The sequence below is a fragment of the Scyliorhinus torazame genome, chromosome 1 (genome assembly GCF_047496885.1).
Source record: "Scyliorhinus torazame isolate Kashiwa2021f chromosome 1, sScyTor2.1, whole genome shotgun sequence".
NCBI lineage: Eukaryota > Metazoa > Chordata > Chondrichthyes > Carcharhiniformes > Scyliorhinidae > Scyliorhinus > Scyliorhinus torazame.
The window spans coordinates 166,363,948-166,385,806 of NC_092707.1; the positions used below are offsets into that span (position 1 = coordinate 166,363,948).

Here is a 21,859-nt window from a genome sequence, read left to right on the forward strand (position 1 = left end):
TTATTTTTTCAGACATTTCACACTGCAGTCCATTAAGATTTGTTAGCTAGGTATGTTTGAAATCAATATAAAAAACATTCTGGAAAATAATTATGGCGAAGAAAAAGGCATTCTATATAACAAACCATTCACAAAAATGATTAAATTCTCTTTTACCTTGTAAACAGTCTGCTCTGGATATCAATAAATCTACTTTGTTTAAGAGGCTCAAGACAGTAACTTCTCCCTGATGCAACAATAACATTTTAATTCAATTTTGAATAACTTATTCCACTCCACCTTGTTTGATTTTAATTCATAAAATATAAAATTTTGTAGAATGTACACTTTACTTTTACCTGGGTTACTAATCCAAGATCTCCCCAGTACTACGTCAGTCAATTCATGGAAGTAGAGCAAATCCGGGGCAACTTCGTTGCTCATGTCCCTAAACGCTCACTGAAAAAAAAAATACTCGCCTACACTCGGTGCCAAGGCCGATGTTGGGGAATTCAACAGGAGAAGACCTACAGACACTACAAATGTCCACAATCCCATCCCTGACTCAATTCCATTTAACTCCAAAATACCTGCCCTGCAGCTGCCTGGGTGTGAAGGTTGTTTGTTCATTTGTTCTTTTTCCCTGCTAGAAGGGGGGGGTTACAGAATGATTGATGCATGGCAACCAACACACGAATAGAAGGAGCCAGAGATGTGAGAGATGTGCATTCCCTTGTATTGACATACACGGAGCTAGTTCCAGTATCTGCACACGTGTGATGCAGAGTACTGCTGACATCGCAGAGGTAAGATGGGGGCCGTCGCAATGTGCACGAAAACAAAAAACAAAATTGCGAAATTTCAACAACCTCATGATTTCATTCAGGATTGCGATGCTTGAGTGTTCTGACAACTGTTAAAACAATATCCCTCCACCAAACCCAAATATTGATACCCTCACCTGTAAAAAAAATTTTAAAACCTACAAATGCACTCATGTCACTGTCGAAGCGGTCGGATTTGGGTGAGTTCACACTTTGCAAACTCAACTTCTCACAGCGATAGATGCAGCTTTGCTGAAGTTATTGCCCCGATTAGTATAACGAAGGCGCCAACTAGCGGCAACATGGTGACATGAGCGGTCAACAATTCCGAACCAGGGCGACATCCATTGAGGAAATGCTCTTCTCCCGAGCTGCGTCCTCCTCATGCAGGTTGTCAGATCCAACCGTGTATGCCGTTGAATGTAATCTTTCATTGAATATTTCAAGGGGGAAACGTTTTTTTTTTGTTAATTTATACTATCATAGCTGCCACCGGTCCTCAATTGGGGGACAAACGGCAATTCGAATTTGGGGCAATTTCAAAGAAATGTTACCTCTAACTCATTAAAGAATTAGTTGACTCTAATCCCTGAATTTAAAACAAAAACCCAAATGCAAAGTGCGAAAGGTGGTCGAGCTAAGAGATGCATTGTTGTTGGCGTGAACCCTGTTTGCTTCTGACTGGGGGAGTTAGCTCCCAGCTAGGAAACTGAGCACTGTTGGCTTTAACTGACACTGGGATCCACACATCCCACAGACCCCCCCCCCCCCCCTGCAAGTATTGCTTTGCCTTCGGGTTTACCCATTTGACCCGTGTGCGAATTTTACTCCACACAGAATTATTTTGCAAAGACACCATTGACCGTCGAACCCAAAGCACAGATTTGTTAAATTGTAACGGGGAGCATGTTCAACCTGATGTTTAGCTGATCTGGGAATGGGCAAGGCGGTGTAACGGGGCAACCTTTTTAGGAATTCGGTAGAGTCGGAGAGAACAATTTCCCATTCCATCCTTCAAACGAATATTTCCTAAATTCTTAATCTCAATCATATTTCTGGATCAGGAATATTTCATTTACAGGTTGGATTAGCTGACGGATTGTGCAATAATCATAAGCCTATCTCCAGTATAATCATTTTGAAATCAAGGAAGGGGATTTTTTTTTTGTTGCACAACTTGAGTGGAAATTGATCCAAGTTGATTTCAGGTGTCAATTTTGAAATATTGACGCCTCTCAATGTCTATGGATATCAGCAAGATTGCGCATGTTCGTTACATAGCACTTTTTTTGATTGCAAAATCTGAAACTGTGTAATAGCTGTCTGCCTGGTGGTCCCGTGAAAATCCAGCCGGTATTGAACTGGCGACAGACTCAATGAGACACCCGCTCAAGTGAGACACACTAACCTGTAAACCACCCTCTTTCCGATTTTTCGTTGCCGAACTCCTGCTGAAATTCTGGAATAAGGAGTGAATAGTTAATGAATGAAACCACCGAGGGAGCTCTGAGAAAGTAGAGGACAATATTCGAGGGTGTTGACTGGCCCTTCCGTTTTGCCCTGACTAACCAACATCCCCAAGCAATTTTATTGGAGAATAACCGCCTGGAGCGGATTTTTGAGTGTGGTGCAAACGGAACAAATGAGACGCCAGTGATTTCAACATTTTGATGAATAATGGCTTAGATTCCGTAATTTGTAATTCACAGAAAAGCGCTATTTTTTTTTTTTTAAAAACCCGCGTTGAAGCCAGTGTTGCCTGTAGTAACTTGCACCCCAATGAGCAGATGAAAACAGCATCAGATCTCGGCAAGTATGCGTCGTACCTGAGGAATGAATGTCAAAGGTTTGCCAGAGTTAATTATGCTCCCAACGCCAAATCGATACATCTCGCTGCATTGTCCATATGTAGCTGGGGCTGAGAGGGAGAGATAGAGAGAGAGAAATCCTGACAAGAAGCGGCTATGGTAAATTCTTGTGGCTATTTTATGGTGAAGGTTATTGACAGGTCTTACACCGCACTTAACAAACAATCTGTCATCATTCGACAACCCTACCTGTCATGTCAAACAGCGAGCCACATACTTGGTAAACCCAATGTAGATTTAAAGAGTCCTCGTTAAATGGTCTGAGCGGGACATTTACTGCAAACAAACAGTTTGAAACTAGGCTACTAAACAGAATGATACTGTTAGCTTCAAAAATTAATTCATATTTGATAGCATCACTGCGACCTGAAATAAAGTAACCGAACTGCTTCAGTTTCAGCATCAAACTCTCTAATTTTATTGGTCTAACTTCCACGATCTGAAAAATCAGAAGGGAAATATTCATCTCTGTTTTTGCGGATCGGTTAAACCAATTAAATAACTGCAACTTAAATCCTTCGTTTGAGGAGGAGGCTTTCTTAAGATAGGGGATTTTAGTCTTCAGGCTTTCTCGAGATCTCTGACGAAGGGTCACCCAGGCTCGAAACATTAGCTCTTGTACTCTGTCCACTATGCTGTCAGACCTGCTGAGGTTATCCAGTCTTTTTTTCTTTTTTTGGTCATAAATATCTGTATAATTTAAATCAGCAAAATTTCAGGAGAAAAAAAAACCCTTTGTTTTCCTGATTGTCAACTCTGCAAGAATTGAACATAATGTATCTATCTGTCTTTAGAAGATTCTGGCGACTGCATTCGATCATCTATACTTTATCGGGGTTGATTGGGAACATGCCTGTGACTTTACTTTCATTTAAAAAACGGATTCCCATGGAATCACGCTGATCCTGCAAGGGGGCCAAATGAAATTGAGCCACAGACGTTATGTAGCGGGGGAAATGGCTGATTATTGTTCAACAGAAGCAAGGTTGTTTGTATTTCTCTCTGTCACGTATGCTTCCTAAATGTTTGAATCACAATGGATCATTCTGTATTTAATTATAAGGCAGTACATAGTACAGAACTGGTGATGATTTTCTGTTTGCAGCAGGAATCAGCAAAGAATCGAATTTCATCCATGAAAATGAACCTCCAGGCGCTTATGCTCCATGGTGTTTGCCTGCTTCCTGAAGAGGCGATGAGTACAATGCTCTTGCTGCCACATTCCTGGAAAGGTTGTTTAACTCCTGGGTCTGCCCCCCCCCCCCCCCCAAAAAAAAGTATTCCACCCATCTAATTTTCCCCTGTCCCCGCCTGGTTCTGATAAAGACAACTTAATGATCCCCCCTCACTAATGGAGTGGGCGGTTGTGGCATTATCAGAGTTACACCCATCATCATTTCAATTATGTTAAAGACAAAAATACATCATTGACAGGTACACCAAATATCGTCCCAAAGTGTGTGTGTGTGGGGAGGGTGGGGGGACCTAGATTGGAACCAATCTATCCAAACCTGTGTGTAATCACATTTATACACTGCACATGTAAATGACAGAACGACCTGTTCGTGTAAACACACATGTAATATAAGGATAATCATAAACAATAGCTGTTTTACAGTCTATAATATGTATCTAAATGTGTAGGCGTCCACGTGCAGACATTCCATCTAATCGTTGTTCACATTGAGCAGATACATTAATGTTGTTTTTGCATCTACTCGCTGCCTGATCTGTCCCCACAATTCTTGCACCCCCGAGTTGTGGCAGTCCGGCTGATTGTTTTATAACCTTTCGTTATAAAACAAACAAATCCCCATCTAAACAGTACCGACTAGTGGGTCTTTACCCAAGAAAGGTACTGTTTGTAATCTTCTGCTGAACTATGTCAGCTATGTAAACATATTAATAAAGCGAAAAGAAATTGCACAAGCATCTTGAGTGAGGTTGAGCGCAAAACGTGGGGGTGGAGGGGGCGGGAACCCAAGAGGTTGCCCCGCCTTCTTCGGGGCGTGACCCGAGGTCACTGGCTGCCAGAGTTCCAAGGGCGACATTGCAAGAAGTGACTGGCTGAGAGAGCTGTCAATCACGGCCGTCCCCCCTCCTCCCCAGCAGGTTAGGTGACGGAGGCTGTATATTGGCAGCTCAGTTGTACTTCCCTGCTCTAATCAGAGAAAGCGCGCAAACTTTCTGAAAGAAACCCAAGGATTTCAGTAAATTTATGTGGAGATTCGTCTAGCAGACTGCAACCTTTAGGGATAGTTGTAAAAAAAAAAATACTTTCGTCTTTTTTTGTGCAAATCTTGCTGTGAAACGCTGCAGCGCCGGTTTGGTTGCGCGGTTTGGAGGTGGCCAAGATCTCTTGTTTCATGATATAGACGTTGACGGGGGCAGCAGTGATACTGAACGTGATCGTCGCCTCTCCTGGGTTTTAGCTCGGCGTGTGTGGGGAGTTAGAAGTTACGGCTTCACGATAATGATCACGTCGAGCTGCACGGGGGGAAATGGTGCTCAGCCGCTTTGAAGTTGCAGAATTCTTGGCTTGAAGAGCTCGCTGATTCTTAAGAGGTCGTTTTGCAACAACAACAACAAAATATACATATTTTAAAAAAGATAAGCCTCTTTGCACCAGACGCAGATCCTCATACTTTCTGAGTGATCTTATGGATAGGAGGAATGGACTATTCTGTATCTCAATAAATAGGAAGGAAACAAGTTGAGACTGTGTGGACATTTCCATTGACGATCTGAAACCTTGAACTGAGAGGGGGGAGAAAAAGTTGATTGTAGGACTGCAGTTTTTTTTTTAAAGTTGGCGTTTGAGAGGAAAGACTTTCCCACCAAATTAAAAAAAAGGCAGAGGGTTATTTAACCGCAGCCACTATTTGAAGCGGTCGCTTGCCGTTGCCTGAAAACCCTCCTTTGTTGCTGTCTTCTAACCCGAGTGTTGTGATGCGTATTCCCGTAGATCCAAGCACTAGCAGGCGCTTCACTCCTCCCTCCACCACGCTGACTCCCTCGGGGAAGATGAGCGAACCGGTTTCACTGAGTCAGCCCACTCCCGCCGGGCTGTCCCGAATCCGGCCCGAGACCCGCACCGTGGTCGATGTCCTGCAGGATCACGCTGGCGAATTGGTCCGGACTGACAGTCCCAACTTCCTCTGTTCGGTTCTTCCTTCCCACTGGAGGTGCAACAAAACGCTGCCTGTGGCATTTAAGGTCAGTATCTTTTCTGTTGGTTGAAACTTTTTTTGTATCAAATTGGGAAAGTTTCTGCCACATTTTACAACCACAACCGCAATATTTATACACAGGCCGGTGTCTGTGTAGGCACACAATTATGTTAAGACCATCATCTCTAATTTGAATGAAAACATGCGACACACTGATTTTTTTTTAAAAAGACATTAAAAAATGTAACCAAATAAGCAAACATTACTTTTAATATCTGCACCGCCCGTGTAAAGAGGTTCAATTATCCTTGTTAATGAAAACGTGGATTTTTAAAAAAAAGTTTATATGTGATCCTCTTTAATTAATAAATTGTTACTAATCTCATGAAATTGACAATGTAAGTGCTTAGAATTGGACTGCACCTCCAGAGCAGTGGGGGAATTACATTTCTGTCTGGTCCGAATATAATTAAACAGCAGCACAAATACAGAAGTACAAGATATGTAAGATGGTGCGAGATCTGTGATAACTCTGGCCTGGCAAATAGCATAAAATTCAACCAAGTCACATTAATTGGCGACTATTAACCTCCCCGGCAGCTTTTCGACGTTTAAAAAAAAATTCGTGTTAGATTTTTTCCCTCCTCTTGGAAGTGAAGCAAACATCACAAATGATTAGAAATGTCTTAATATTTCACCGTTTTTTTTAACCATGAGCCCCAGAGCTGAAGAGGATGTCCTGTCAGTTCAGTCAGAAAGTTGGGCCCAGTTGCTCTCTCTCTGGCGTGTTGAATGCAGCATTCTGCAGACGGGGGAAAACGGTTGAATTTTGTCAGTGTGAATGAATTATGCTCAATGCAATAAGCAGCGCGTCAATTACATTCTTCCACACACAAATTGGACCAGTTAGAATTTTCAGATAGCTAATTATGGAGAAAGATGTGAAGCGACGCAAAGCCATCCGTTACAATGTGCAGGATGTAAATCGAAGTGGGTTCAGCCTTCAAATTGTAAAGGTTTGACCCAGCTCAGCTTGTCACAGGTAGGTCAGCATTTCGTACGTTATTCACATCCAGTTCCTGCAGTTTTGGAAGAAGGAGATTGAATGAAACCATGCCCATACTCTCCTTCCTATTAACACCAATGATTTAATCCGATATTGGTGCTGTCGGCGAATTGGGAAAAATAATAACGACGATGGGCTTTTTCGCCAAATTCGAAGTGATGGAATGACGCCGGATTGCAGCTAACTAATTGGGGAAATAACAAGGCTGCCTGAGATTGGGTGGGGATAGATTCCCAGTTATTTTTCTTTGAAGCTAATGTCCTTGTTGAAGACACAATTTCATTCTTCGATATTTAAAGATGTAGGCGTTCATTCCATGCTACGAATGTTAATGGCATCATTTTTTTAAAAATGCGATGAGGGGGAGGGTAAATGTACCATTTATAGCTTTATCTAATTGGTGTTGATTTTATGTGAGTTTAGACACAGGAATTGGCCTGCCCTGTATTGCAGTGTGGGCAGGCATTCTGAGCTGTCAGCGCGTTTTGTCGCTGTGTAGGTTTCACTTGTGTGTGTGTGTGTGTTTGTGGAGATGTTTTAACCCCGAGTGACGGGCGATTCGCTTTCTGTGCAGGTGGTGGCTCTTGGAGATGTTCCGGATGGCACCCTGGTCACTGTGATGGCTGGAAACGACGAGAACTACTCGGCAGAACTGCGGAACGCTTCGGCTGTGATGAAAAATACTGTCGCCCGATTCAATGACCTCAGATTTGTGGGGAGAAGCGGACGAGGTATTTGCACCAACGGCACTCGAATGATTTGTGGTTTTTTGGGTGGGGGTTCGGGGTTGACAGTAACCTCTTTTTGTTTCCCCAATAACACCAGGGAATGCTCTTGCGGGCTGGTGGCTGAAAGCTGAGGCATCCTTGCGCACTTTTCCCCCCGCCGACGTGAGGCTTTTAAAATCATCTGCAGTCATTTCACACCGCAATTCACCAGCCATTCGACCCAAATCTATTGTTCCAAAGGCCATGACAACCCATGCTTTTGACAAATCTCTCCCTTTCCACCTCCATTCACCCCTCTTTTTTTTTCCAAAAACTTATTCACTCGCCTTCAGTGATGTTCATTTGTGGTTGATTTCACAAATTGAAATTGACATTCGGGCAGTGCTTTTGTTGTTGTTTCACGAATTGAAGCAATTTCTCTTTATGCGTTACCGGGTAAATACCTCGCAACACCCTCATGTTTTCTGCCTTTACTTTTCTCCTTTAAGAACAAAACACAATCAATTTCCCAACCCTCAAGCCAAGCCTGTTCGATTGGGAGCCGATTTCCTCAGATCAGGAAATCCAGAAGGTCCAGCTTTAACAGCAGCTCCTTCAACCCTCTCGCGGATTTTTGGCATTGCCCTTTTCCTCCTCGTTCCCTCCTGCTTTCCTGATTTTCTACGCAGAAAACAACCGCTCGCAGAACGAGGGAAAGGTTTCTCTTTTACGACTTTGGATCAGCAGATCCTGTTAAATTGAATTACAATCACAGGGAAGCTGGTGTTTTTTTTGTGGTGTGGGTGAGAGTTTTGTTTGGGCCGTTATTATTTTTTTTAAATCAATCCGCACACAACTTCAATCTGGGTCGATTTTGATGTCTTCATTTAGACGTCTTTGTTCCGTCCAAAGGGGCTTGCCGCCTTTTGCGTTTAAGGAATCTTTAAACTTCTGTAAAGGGTCCGCGATCGTTCGGATAATAATTTTTCCCAGTAACCATTCAGCAACATTATTCGGTTACACCAGAGCAACAAAAATACAACTAAAGTTCTGACTTGCAGGGGAATAACTGCAGGATATTTTTTTATTCAAAGTCGCTAGCTAGCTGCAGGAGTGGAAAGCACCGGTTTGAAGATAAGGCCAATTTGGAAAGAAAACAAGCCTTCTACTCATCTTGAAAATTATTGCGAGTAAACGCTACAATTGATTTATTCAGAAATTAATCCCTGCCTACATTTGGCATCATCTATTTTAGCAGCCAGAACGGTCTACAATAACCATTCACAATCACCTTTATGAGACGGATCACCGATAATAAATTAGTCTTCACAGACAAAGCAGATGCTCTTAAATAATGTAGACTACCACCCCTGGTTAAAATGTACAAATGTGTTGTTCAAAATGTTGCCCTCCTAATACCCTTAAGCCACATAAACCTCTGAGTACCTTAAGACTATTCTTCAATAGACCTTCAATCTTTACATGCACATATGTTTGTTCATGCGCAATATTTGATAATTTGCTGTTAGAGCAACCTAAGAAAACAAGAAAATGTAAGATTGTTACCATAAGAAAATTGGCATGTAATTGAAGTGAAAATATGGTTCAGAAAATATTTAAGCAGGAAGGGCAATGTTTTATGAACTGCATGTCATATTGCTCTGAGACACTTTCCTCAGTAAGAGCTCTGTGTAGATGTGAATCTTTCACTAGCCAGTGGTGCTGATGTAGATACTTTTTTATTATTCCATGGGATGTCTGATTGGTACGGCCTGCATTTATTTCCCAATCCCTAATTGTCCTTACACTGGCATCTGTGAATGTGAGTTTGGAATTTCCTTCTATTTCTGAATTATTGGTACATATTTTTGAACATCCCTGCTCAGCTACATCTGCTGTTTAATCAGCATTCCATTGACAAAGTGCCACACACAATGTTTAATGATTGAATTAGACTCTTATTTTCTCATTCACATAAAAAGTGAGAGCAATCCCAGGTGAGATTTAGATTTTTGTTTCCTCATAATTAGCTTCATGGTTGTAATTTAATTCTTACAACTGAAGGACTTGGCCAGATTAGGACAATTTTAATATCTACTTTAATGGTCTTATTATTATAAAAAAAACCTTTACTGATCAATGAAAAATGCTTCACATTTTGTCACCAGATGCATTTTGCAGCCAAAACATCAAAATTTTTAAAAAAGTATTTCTATTTACAGGAGATGCTGTAGAATAACACACCTAAGATACTTTGGTCAAATTAAATGCAAGAATAGGTCAGTGGTTGTAAGCCACTGAATGTACATTTGTGTACATTCATTGAAATTTTTAAAAATTGTAATGGGCACAGTGGCCCCTTTCACTGAGTTTTGCTTATTCAGCTTTGGATTTCCAAATCTCACAACTGTATCTGTAGAAAGCATTTCTAGAACATACACATGTATAGGAACCACAAAAGAAGAATCAGTTTTAATGAGTTAACAACAACTGACAGGTGTATCCATTAATGATTGCAAAAGTTTTTTTTAAAAAGCCATTTAGGGAAATATGGCAAATATTTTATTTACTTATATAATTGTAGTGTTTGAACATGATGTGACGCAACTAGTAGCTTGGGGAAACAAAAACTCCAGATGAATATTGTACATAAAGAACCTAACCTACAATTATACAATATAAAATTATACACAGACGGAAATTTTGAACAATCAATTGACTTTGACATAAAACAGTTTTAGTAATTAAACTAGCTTGCAAATATAGTAATTGATATCGTGGCCCAAACATGAGTATTATTTTGTAAAGCTGAAGTTAACAAAAAATAAATGTTCAGAAGAAAATATTGGATTATTTCTATTTTTTTGGTAGTTGTGGCCGATAAAAAATATTAGTTGGCTTTCAAAGGCAGTCTGTAAATAAAGGTGCTCTTGCACCTACTTTTGTAAAAAATGCATTGGTTTAGAATTTTGCTTAATGAAAATTTGATGGCATCTATCTAGTATTATGGTGCAGTTCTCAAAATTTGGATTATTACTGTTTGTTCAGTGATTTTACTATTCTATTAGTATTTCAAAAGTCATTTTCACTATGCTAATGTTCATAAGGACCTTGCAAACATCCTCCTCCTGCCAGAATGCAGTTGTCGGCACTAAAATCAACATGCTAAAAGATACCAACATGCTAAGAGTACAACCTTATGTGCTAACATGTACTCATGCTTACAGTCCTAAATCATACACTCATAACAATACAAATCTTAGAGCCAATCACATTTCTTGAGCAATAAATACAACCCCCTCAATCTGTTTTAATTTATATGAATTCTCAGCTAATTACTTAGAAACTCTAGTGACCCATTTTCTGTGGGTTTGGCTAGTGATGATATATGACGATATACACTGCATCAAAAATAGAAGCCAATTCCTGTTGAGTGGAACCCCTGTTTACCACAACTTGATGCCACCTTGGTGGCATTTCACTCAGTACATTACAGGTGTATAAACAGATTGAATATTTCTAGTAATAAAATTGAAAATGAAGCAAGTTGCCAATATATTATTTATAAAACTTTATTTTATAGTTTAATTGTATTTTTCTGTCATGTGAATGGTTTCCCTTTCCCCGCCCATGTTTACATTTACAGTCCATGTTTCCATACAATTAGATTAGAAAAACCTTTTCACAATGTCAGCCAGAATAGAACAAGAACACAGTCCTATTAGATGTTGTGTAGTTTATAGTTAAATGAGAAAGCCAACTGTAATTCAGGACGACAAAGAATGATTCCTATTGGTAGAACATCATTTCATTCATAATGTTAATATTTTTTACCTAAAAGGGGCAGTGTAACATGCAGGACAATTTCACTTCAATCAGGTCAAACTGTACCAGATTTTCCGACAATAATACTCATTCCCATTGCTTGACCAATTGGTGTCTGACGCGCTCTGTTAAAAACATTGCCTTCTAACATATGCAGGTACTAATGTGCAAAGAACTGGGGAGAATGTAGAGATATGATGGAAACATTGCAAAGGATTGCCCAGACCATTATTTCCTTTTAACCTGTTTGATACATATTCCTGATCAGTTATTAAGAACTGAGTTGGTAAATCTGACTGGAGAAATGGTTTGTAATAAATATAATGCTATTAATAAAGTGAATGCTGACTCATGGCCAGTCCGATTCTCCTTCTCACAGGCCATAGTGAACCACAAAAATGCCCCATAACAGCAGTCGGCAGTGAACCACATCACAGGACTGGGTTGAGCACCATGTCACCTCTATTAAATATCAAGCAGCCTCACCAAAATTTAAATTTGAACGCTTTAAGAGACAGCTCTTTAAATTTATGAAAATTCCCATTGTTGTACTCAGATCTTAATTCTCATTTGTCATCTGGCAAATCTTTAAAACTATTCAATGTGCATGTAGTGTGATGCAAATCAAAATAATGAAAATTGGAAGATGGTTGCATAATAGATAGCTGGCCTGGTATAAGACCAGTTGTAATATCCCTGTGGCCTCACACTGACTCAGTTTGAGAGGTGTGATTTTACCTCGATTGTGTGTTCTCTTTTTCAGTAGCAAACATTTATTCATTTAATGTTGCCCATGTGAAATTTCACAGAACCAAAATTTGTGATGGTCTAACAGTAGTGGATTTCATCCCAGTGGTTGGAAGACTATGGTTACTGTTGTCAGTCAGCTGTGGTCACCACACTATGAAGAGCCTTTCTCGGCTTTAAAATGTTTAGGCTTTGTGATTCCAATTTTCATTCCTTAATAATTCTATCCTTAACTTCCTAACCTTTGGAGATTAGGGTTTTGAGGAAACTAAACAAGACTGTAGATTCTTGTTTTTCGATCTAACACTGACTTTAGATTTCTCCTTACCAGCAGATGCCCTATTTTAGCATAGGTCAGCTGATTCTTTCCCATTCAAAAGCATAAGAAAGATTTGTGGGATCAGAACCTCTCATTCTCCAATGCCAGATTCTCTAGTTCGAAAAGATACAATATGATTTTTATTACTTAATGATATCCATTTTAGGATTTCTTGTGCAATTTGAAAATTACACACACAAGGATGGAATTTCAGTGCCTTTGCTGATTTGGTTGCAAATTCTGCCCCACGTTTTTCCTGTTTTGAGAAGTGTTCAACCCCCAGTCCCAGAGTTTTTATTCAAATCCATTTGTCTGACTTCAAAATCTGCTATGAATCAATGCATTTTAAATATTAATTTAAAAGAGAGTTTTCTATGAATCATTTTCCTTCATAAACTTAAAAATGGTAACTGGGTCAAATTTCATTAAGGCAGCTGAAATTAAGTTTATCACAAAAAATAAGCGTTTGTAATCAGAGTGACAAAGCATTACCTCTGAGTCAAGCAAATGTAAATGACCAAAATTCACCTTTAAAAAAGCTACAAAAGATTATTTTCCAGCTATATTAAGGTCTATTAGTCAGTTTCTTTGCACGTTAAACAAAAGTCATAATTTAAAAAAAGTTAAGTCCATCTTTTAATGTCTTGCAAGAAGTTATTTTTTGCAAAATGTTGCCAAAAGCACCAGCTCCTTGAAGACCTGCAATTCGTGAAAGCCCCTAATGGTCATGAACTCATCCTGGGGATGTGGTCAGTTTTGTGGGTGAGGCCTACTTGCAAAAATGTTCTTAAAACAAGCTCAAAAGATCTCAGAAACTTGAGTTACGCTGAACTTAAATTGTGCTTAATTTCCACAATCTCTTGCTCTGTTTACGTTGATTTCATCAGAACCTCGCTGAAAATGTTGACACAACCGAGTGGAAATTCCATGCCCTGCTTTCTGTACTACAGCAATGCATGGGTCAATGATCAGTGGAGAGGATATGCTGAACTGTATGAAGAGGAATAAGATAAATTTGAGGACCAATTTATCTATAAAATTCTCTGAACAAATTAATTCCGATTCAAAAGAAAGCAGACAACAAATGTGCTCAGAGTAAGATATCTGATTGAAGCACGCTCCCTTTCAGAATACAAGAGTTTGTATTGTCATATAATGGACTGTACCGCCCTGTCGGACCACCATGAATGACAACTATGTGAGAAAATAGGGAATTGTCTCAGTCAGTGAATAGACATTCCTGAATGGCATAGGCAAATTAATTCGGCATATATATTGGTTGTAACCTCAATGTCAGTCATTCTTTGAAAGTGACCAGAAGATAGCTTCATTGCGAAGGCTGCCTGGATTTCTCACCCACCGCTCTCAGCTGGGCGATTTCTTGATATTCACTGCTGAGGCAGACGATGTCCACTGTCCTATTAGGTCTCACCTTCATGACAGCAGAAAAAGACCTTTCAAAACCCAAGTCATTCTATTTAAATTCCACCTTCAAATAACAGATCATGGAGCAGTAGAGATGGTGACCAGGAGATGACAAGTGCCCAGAAAGATCCCACTTTACTAATGTGGGACAATTCTGGAGAGGAGGGGGGATGGCCAAGAGGATTTTTAGAGCAAGTTGAAATAAGGCAAGTTAGTTGTTCACTCGCAAGAGGTACTCCCATAGAGGTGCAACCTGGAACCAATGAAATCCATCCATAGTACATCCACCAGGGTTTATTTCATAATAAACTTTAGTTTTCTGTGTTTAAAAAAAATCAGCAGTGCGCGGCAAAGCTATTCTACATCGACAGGCTGGGGAATGTTGTCCCCTTCCTGTTCCCTTTCCTCTCCCAGTCTTCAATGGTTAACGTGTCTGGCAGAAACATGGCAAAATAAACAATATTTTCTATTTCTCCCCTTGTAGGTAAAAGCTTCACACTGACAATCACTGTATTCACCAGCCCTCCTCAAGTTGCCACCTACCACAGAGCCATTAAAGTCACTGTGGACGGACCCAGAGAGCCACGAAGTAAGTTAGAACTCATTTTATAAATATCAAACATAGAATACATTCATTCAGGATTAATTATCATCCGAGATTGGTGCTTTAATCAGTAGTAATTACTGCAAGTAAAGTGTGCATGAATAGGTTTATTCACTGCATGAAATGCGAATGCAGAGTTGTGTTGTACAGTGATATCAATTATTACATATTTACACTGAAAACCTAAATACATTGCATAAAGATAACATGGAAAGTATTCATACAGGATTAACAGTCATTTCAAACCTGAGGTTACAATTAACATTGATTAGCTACAGTATTTAACCCATAAAAGGGCAGATTCAGTACTAAAAATGCAACTGATCTCTGAAGTATTATTCAGTATTTTTAAGGTAATGATAGGGATCTGAAGCTACGGTATTAAATAGTTAAAGAGGAATTGCATCTGGGAAAACAATGAATTAGCCAATGTGAAGTACAACTTGTATTCATAGTTACTGAATTATTATGAGGTGTTGATGTTAAATCATGGTTGTAAATGGAACTGACATTGAACAGTTTACTTGCTACTTGACGGTAATGTGTACATTGTAAATATTAAACTTCTTTAGCCGGATAATTTGTTCCTGCTCCCTTACAATCAATAAATAAATAGAAGCATTAAAATAGACAAAATGTATGATTTTGTTGGGCTTAACCCTTCAGGCTGTAATCCTGATTGAAGTGTCCACAATACTTGGGCTTTGTGTTCAGATACTTAAAGTCGTTACGTTTCTCAGCCAGAGTTTTGGAATAAAATCATTTTTTTAAATCACATTTCAGATAGCAGGGTCACAGAAATGTTGTACTTTCCCTGTGACAGAGACTGAACTGTCGAACTGCGCAGTTTATTTACTAACTGGGCTGAACTGTCCTCTTCATTGGGCATTCCGGCCAACGAGGAACCGACAATAAAGAGGAACGACGAGTGCCATTAACGGCCAAACTGGGAGTACAACCCCATTCGTATTAATAATAAGAAGAAAAAGTCAGGTTTAAATATGTAGTAATTTAGAAAAGTGTAGGAAACCGCGTTAGGAAAAGCATGCCTCCTTACCAGCACAAAGGACGTTCAGAAGATACCATTTTCTGTCAGTGCCAGTGAGACTTATGCACTGCCTCACTTTTCATGGGGATAAAAGAATGCTTTGGGCAGGCAGCCATGGTGGAGAAAGTGTTTATTCCATCGTTTGCAGTTGTGCTGGGAGTGTAGAACCTAGAACGTATTTAGTGCTGACTGTGGCCGGTGATTGTGGCATGATAATTTAATGGGAGGGACTTGATTAAACCCAAGTAAATTATTGCCTGGCTGCTCAATGAAATATTTAAAGGAATTTTCTGAAAGAAAAAATTGAAATTTTGTGTGCTCTTTTGTGGTACATTTGAGAAATACAGAATGGCTTGTTGTGTTCTCCAAACAGTACAACAATCACGCATGAAAATAAATAAACTTTGGAACTCTAAGACAGGTGTTCATCCTTTTGCCACTGAAGATCCACTCTGCAACTAACATTAATTATTGAACACAAAGGTCCCTCAGAATGGACATAAGCAAGTGAGAAGGTGCCAGCTGACTGACAACAGAAACAAGTCCAGCAAAGCTATCAGACTGCCTTCATGTGTATTTGGTGTCCCATATGAGGATAAGAGCGTTTCCGAGCAGGGCCAGCTAGATCTGGGGACAACAATTAACTTTTTTAAATTACCCCCAAGTTTGAATGATTGGCAATGCAGGGCTTCTGGGAAGAAATAAATGAACCAGTTATTCAAGCGACCATTGATACTAAAGGGTAATGTTGCTACAACGAGGAACATAGGGAGGAACTTGGCTTCTGCAACAGCCATGAACGGGTCAAGATTGTAATTTAAATTTTGATTACCTAGCTTTGTTGTCAATGCATCTCTTTTTATCCATTGCTTCAGAGTTTGTGCATTATGGATTTGAGGAGCAGCAGTTTTCCAACTTAAAGCCTATTCTGCTTTGCTTTTAATTGAGAAACCGCAAGTGATTGTCCAAGGCCCTTAGTTGACAAACTCATCAGACATGAAAACAGAGAAGATTAAATAAAATGAGTAGGTCAGATTCGCTGACACCAAGGTCTGGTTTAAATACCTATAGATTGTAAGAGGAAGGGAAGTCTAAGAAGTACTACAGTTCCACAGCCTTGAGATATAAAGGAGATTTTGCAGTTGGTCTGAGTGTAGATTATGAGGCTACCTGGTGGGTGAAAGTGGATGATAATTCTACCAAAACGGTGGGGAATGATATGGTATTTCAACTGATGATGTGGCCAATGTCATCTTCCCGAGGGCCTCCTGCTGGGCACTCAGTGCACAGGACCAAGTCAGGTGGTTGGTTCGGTCAATATGCTAACCGGGGTACAATGACCCATATATTGATCCATAACTCAACCACTGGAGCGTATGCCATGCAGATTATACACAGTTTCATCAGGTGATCTGGCCCATGAGGAGCACAGAAGTTAAGATATAATTATTTTTGTGGAACCAGGAAGAGAAGAAATGTTTCCCCAAGTTCCACTAAAACAAGCTGAGCCATTGTCGCAATGGGTCACCCTCCATTTTTCACTGATGGCTTTCAGGAGCCCTGACCTGGCCCTCAAACTAGAATGGGTGCCCTATCAGCATTATTAGCTGATTGGCTAACTCACCCTGCTGATTGAGTGCCGAAAAGCTGATTGGAGCAGAAGGTCTCCTGCCAGATTCTAACAGATGAAGACAGCAAGGGGCGAGAGAGCATTGAGAATTTGCGTAGATTTAGGTCATTGTCCCAAATGTTCAGTGTCCATATTTTGTATGCTCCACAGGAGCCTCCTCACACCATACTTCAACTAAATGTATTTAGGATACATTACTTAAAGCTGCAGATTAAGAGGGAAATGTTCAGGACAGCAATGACTATTGTAGTATCAATAAATAGAAAGATAAATATGATTCAAACCCAAGCCTAAAACTGCAACTCTGTTGGATCTTATGATTAAATGACAAGACTTTGAATTGGGATGGCACAGATTACCTAATTTTTCATATTTTAAAACACATTGCAGGAAATGAAGCCATGATTTTGCTATAATTTGGCATATGAGAGTAATACATTCTGCCAGTATAACCTCACTGTAAATAATGGAGTCTGCCACAGTGAGAATATTCACTATTCTATGTTGAACTTACTATATGAACAGTTAAGTGCCGCCCAGTATTATTCCTTGTTATTTTCTCCTCAGTTTTCTTTCTGTTCGCAATGCACTAATTGATTGCTTGGTATCGGTCACCCTCTGGTGAACCACTATTCCTGTCTTAGGCCTAATAGTGAGGGTCAGCTATTTGCATCTTGACCAGCTTCTATCCTCACCTAACATCCATACATGTGCATTTCCAGTCTGATTCATAATCCCCACCAATACCCTGGCTGAGGTCAGTTAACTATGTATAGACCAGGGATTAAACCTGGGACCATTTTTTAAAAAAATCTTGGCATTTGGATGATGCTGAAAAGGTCACATTTATCAGCCAGCCCTATTTGTGCTGGAAGCTTTTGTGGTGATCGTGCTCCTGTAATAGTGTTAGGTAGGGAATTTATGACTGCCTCAGTTATAGGTGCTTGATGTCTGACTCAGACACAGTGGGACGAAGGGCCTCTTTTTGTGCTGTAAAACTCTATGAGCAGAGTTTTCCCATATTTTTACACGTGTTGGTTCTGGTAAGAAAACTGGAGAGAATCCCGCCATCTGCATCAGTGGGAAAACTCACTGTGCTCGCCATGGGCTCTCCATTATTGGGATGAGGGGGGGGGGATGACTCCATAGTTCAGCTCATGACCTCCATAGCTGAGGGGATGAGCTCCATGGTGCAGGGCTTCAACTGCATGGTGCAGACTCCAGTGTGGTCGATGACACCCTGCACCTGGGTCATTGCCTGCTATGCAGGCAAAGCCCATGTCACTGGTGTCCTGGCTCGCCTGTCCCGGTCCAAATTCATGTACATGTGAGCCCTCACAAATAGTATACTTGTGACCTCCCTTATGCACTTGGATGCAGCAAACTAGGAAATGCTGCACAGGTCACCCGTGCAGCCCTGAAACACGCCACAGGTATAGAATTTCAGAGTGGCAGTGACAATGGGTGACCTCCAGCCGATGAGGTACCAACTCTCGCATCACCTGGCACAGGTGGTCCACTATCCACCTGGACAGGTGCTTTCATCTCTGGCACTGGACCTCTGACATCTGGAGGTAGGAAGTTCTGCGGTGCTCTGCCCGTGGTCGGTAGCGTCTCCTCTGAGGCGCCACCATCTGTGACCCTGCTCCTGGAGGATCAATGGGCTCTGCCTCCCACTCCTCTGCAAGATGCTGGTCCCTTCCCTGTGCAGTGGCACATGCAGCTGCTGCTGGTCAATCGCAATCAAAAGAATCGCTGGCCCGACTGGCTCCATGATTCTGCTGAATCAAAAGCTGAAAGGAAGACAACATCAAAATGAGAGATGAGGGGCCTGACAGTGCCCTGGTCCACAGCCCTCTCACGGTCTGGGACATCCATCCATCCTCATGTGAGCATCTTTCCAATGATCCTCACTCCGCCCTTCCGTCACACAATAGCCTCTTCCCCACAGTTGCCCCTCTCAATTCCAACTGAATGAAGCTCTTTGACCCTTGAGAGCTTCAGCGGGCCACGTTCCCCCTCCAAGGGTGAGGAGTTAGGGCAGTTGAGTGCATTCCATGGACCTGCATTCTAACCTTACAGGGGAGCAAATCACTGCCACCTGTTATCTTCTGAATGGGCTGACTGATGAGCACCTTCACCAAACGCCTTGTATTGGGGATCAAATCTGTGTAACCCCTCTGTCATGGAGATGTGAGTATAAGCCTTGGGCTTCAATGGCATAGGGGCCAGGTTTCCAAAGGTTAATAATTTGGTGTCAAGCAGTGACTTACTCATGCATTACAAAATTTGCACAACTGACTCATCAAGGAAGGGGCAGTTAGCTGATTAGGCAACTGGCTTCCCTTTGTGGCAGGCGAGACACATCAGTTGCATTTGAAGATTCCCGCAGCTCTCATGGGCTGCAGATTAAACTAACTTGAACAGTCAGCCATCCAAATACTAATCCCTGACAGCTTGGCCTCCATCACCAGTGATCTTGAAATTCTAGACATCTCATGCCTTCTGGCTTGAAAGTGCAACTTGACTGTGGGGGTTCATTCTGACTGCCCTCATCCTTCCCCCTGCACAAGGGTTTTCAGCCCTCATGAGGCTGGAAACCACCCCTTGCCAAAGTCCCCACTCTGCTCATGCAGCCTGGCATCTTACTGGACCCCCCCCCCCCTCCCCAGGGATCTCATAGCCACCCCCTATGCTGACCCTGTGGATTCACCTGCTCAAATCCACTTTCCAGCTGCTACTCCAGAAGGGCAATCCCTCAGCGGTGATATCGCCACAAGCCCAGCGAGGAGGACATGGAAGCGATGCCTGCAAACCAACTGCCAGACCCCTTTAAACTAAAGGCTCACAGCCATGAAGGGCTGTTAAGGCCTGAAAGCGATCACACACCCTGTTCCCGATATACACTTACCTGGGTCCCCTGCATCCTCTCTAGTGCCCCTCTGCAATTGACGCACTGAAGGGTGATGGCGACCTGAGCGCTCACCTCCGATATTTTCTTGTTATTGCTTTCATCAAGGTTTAAAAGATCACTGCAATTGCTTCCAGCATGTTTAGTTTTTGAAAGCATTTATTTCATTGTCCAAATATTGAAATTGTTGCAAATAAACATGCTTCCATCATTAAAAAAATATAATGTTAAAAGTGCATAAAAGAGAAGTAAATTATTGATGACAACAATTTATTTCCTCACAAAATTAACCATCTGAGGATATTCCTGTTTCATGATGTTAAGGTTATTTTTTTTTAAAAATAAACGATTTTATAAACAGATTCATAGCTGTGAGGGAGCTCTCCTCGTACATTGCCCTTGTCCTCCGCATGAGTTAAAGTGACTGTTAGTTCAATTAGGATGCAGTGATTTCAGGCTGTATTTATGCGCTGGTTGCAAATATCTTTGCAAGTGGGCAGGGCAATAATAAATTAGATGAAACTGTTGGCATTTCAAGCAATCATATTGATAACATCACCCACTTTCACCATTGCAATATCCACAAAGTTTATAAGCCTGCCCCACAGCTTTGAAGTTCACTGCTGGTTTCCTACAGTGTATTATCTGTCTCGCTTTTGTAGACCATTTCAAGACAACTGAAATTAAGAGACTTAATGCGGCACTAAAATTAGAAACAAAGGACAGATAATTTGAAAATCCCCACATTGGCTGACCGTAATGTGATAATAGTTTTAAGTTTAGGCATGAAGGTAGTTGCTACCCGGAGTGTTCCATTTCAGAACGACTCCTGATTATGCTAGCACAAACCATGTTCAGGATATGGTCCATATACCCATTAATTTACAGCATGTTACATACCTTTGACATTTGTACTGTTTTCAAACTCTTATGGGTAGGAGTGATTTTCAGTGAGGTTATCATGTTGGTTATGCAGCAAAATTGTAATCGATCAAGAGCATGTGGTGAGCTGCACCAATCTTTCATGAAGTCATTCACAACAAATAATGTATCATTCCCCATTAAGCAAACCAATAACTGAATATTCAGCCAGAATGTCTACCCAGGTTTACTTGGACTCAGTTTCTTGATGTTAGATCACTTTGGGGAGTTCAAAATGAGTGGCAATCAACTCTCCGAAATCCAAAAAAGTAGTTATTGCTGCTGAGAACTGTGAACTGTCAAACACACAGGCCGAGATTCTCTGTTGCGAGGCCACTCGTATACCGCTACGGGCCAGTTCGGAGAATTTGACACTCTGCCAAATCTCCCATTCACTGCAGCGAGACGGGAGAATCCCACTGCTGTGAATGGACAGAGAAACCCGCCAAAAGATTTCCTTAAATTTTGAAACCACAATGTGGTGGTCAAATGTTGGGTCGACAATGACCGCCTTAGGCTCACTAATGGTGAGTATTGGCTGAGCAAAATGCTGCTTTGCTGCTTTGTGCCATTTGGTGGAATTCAAAAAGGCCAATCCCTAACCTGCAAGATATGAAACAAGCTTGTTCACTGGCTCAGGTGTACATTTTTCAAACAGTTGAAGAGCCCAGTAGTGCAGCTGCAGAACATCAAACAACAAGTTTAACTATCCGTTTAAAAGTAGAATACTGATCAAGTGTATGAAAGAGCAAAGCGTGAGAGTATTTTTGAAAGTTGCCAATCACACCTCATAGTAAAAGGGTTAAGTATGCAAT

The 21,859-nt window shown here is 41.0% G+C and overlaps 1 protein-coding gene across 2 annotated transcripts in view; it reads left to right on the forward strand.

Moving 5' to 3' along the window:
* Positions 1–21,859, forward strand: part of runx3 (RUNX family transcription factor 3) — a 197,267-nt gene that overhangs the window by 117,405 nt on the left and 58,003 nt on the right. For both annotated transcript variants that reach the window (XM_072501108.1, XM_072501109.1), the window contains exons 2-4: positions 5,637–5,887; positions 7,482–7,638; positions 14,415–14,519. In XM_072501108.1, the coding sequence (XP_072357209.1) occupies positions 5,637–5,887; positions 7,482–7,638; positions 14,415–14,519 (513 nt within the window). The remainder of the gene's footprint in view (positions 1–5,636; positions 5,888–7,481; positions 7,639–14,414; positions 14,520–21,859) is intronic.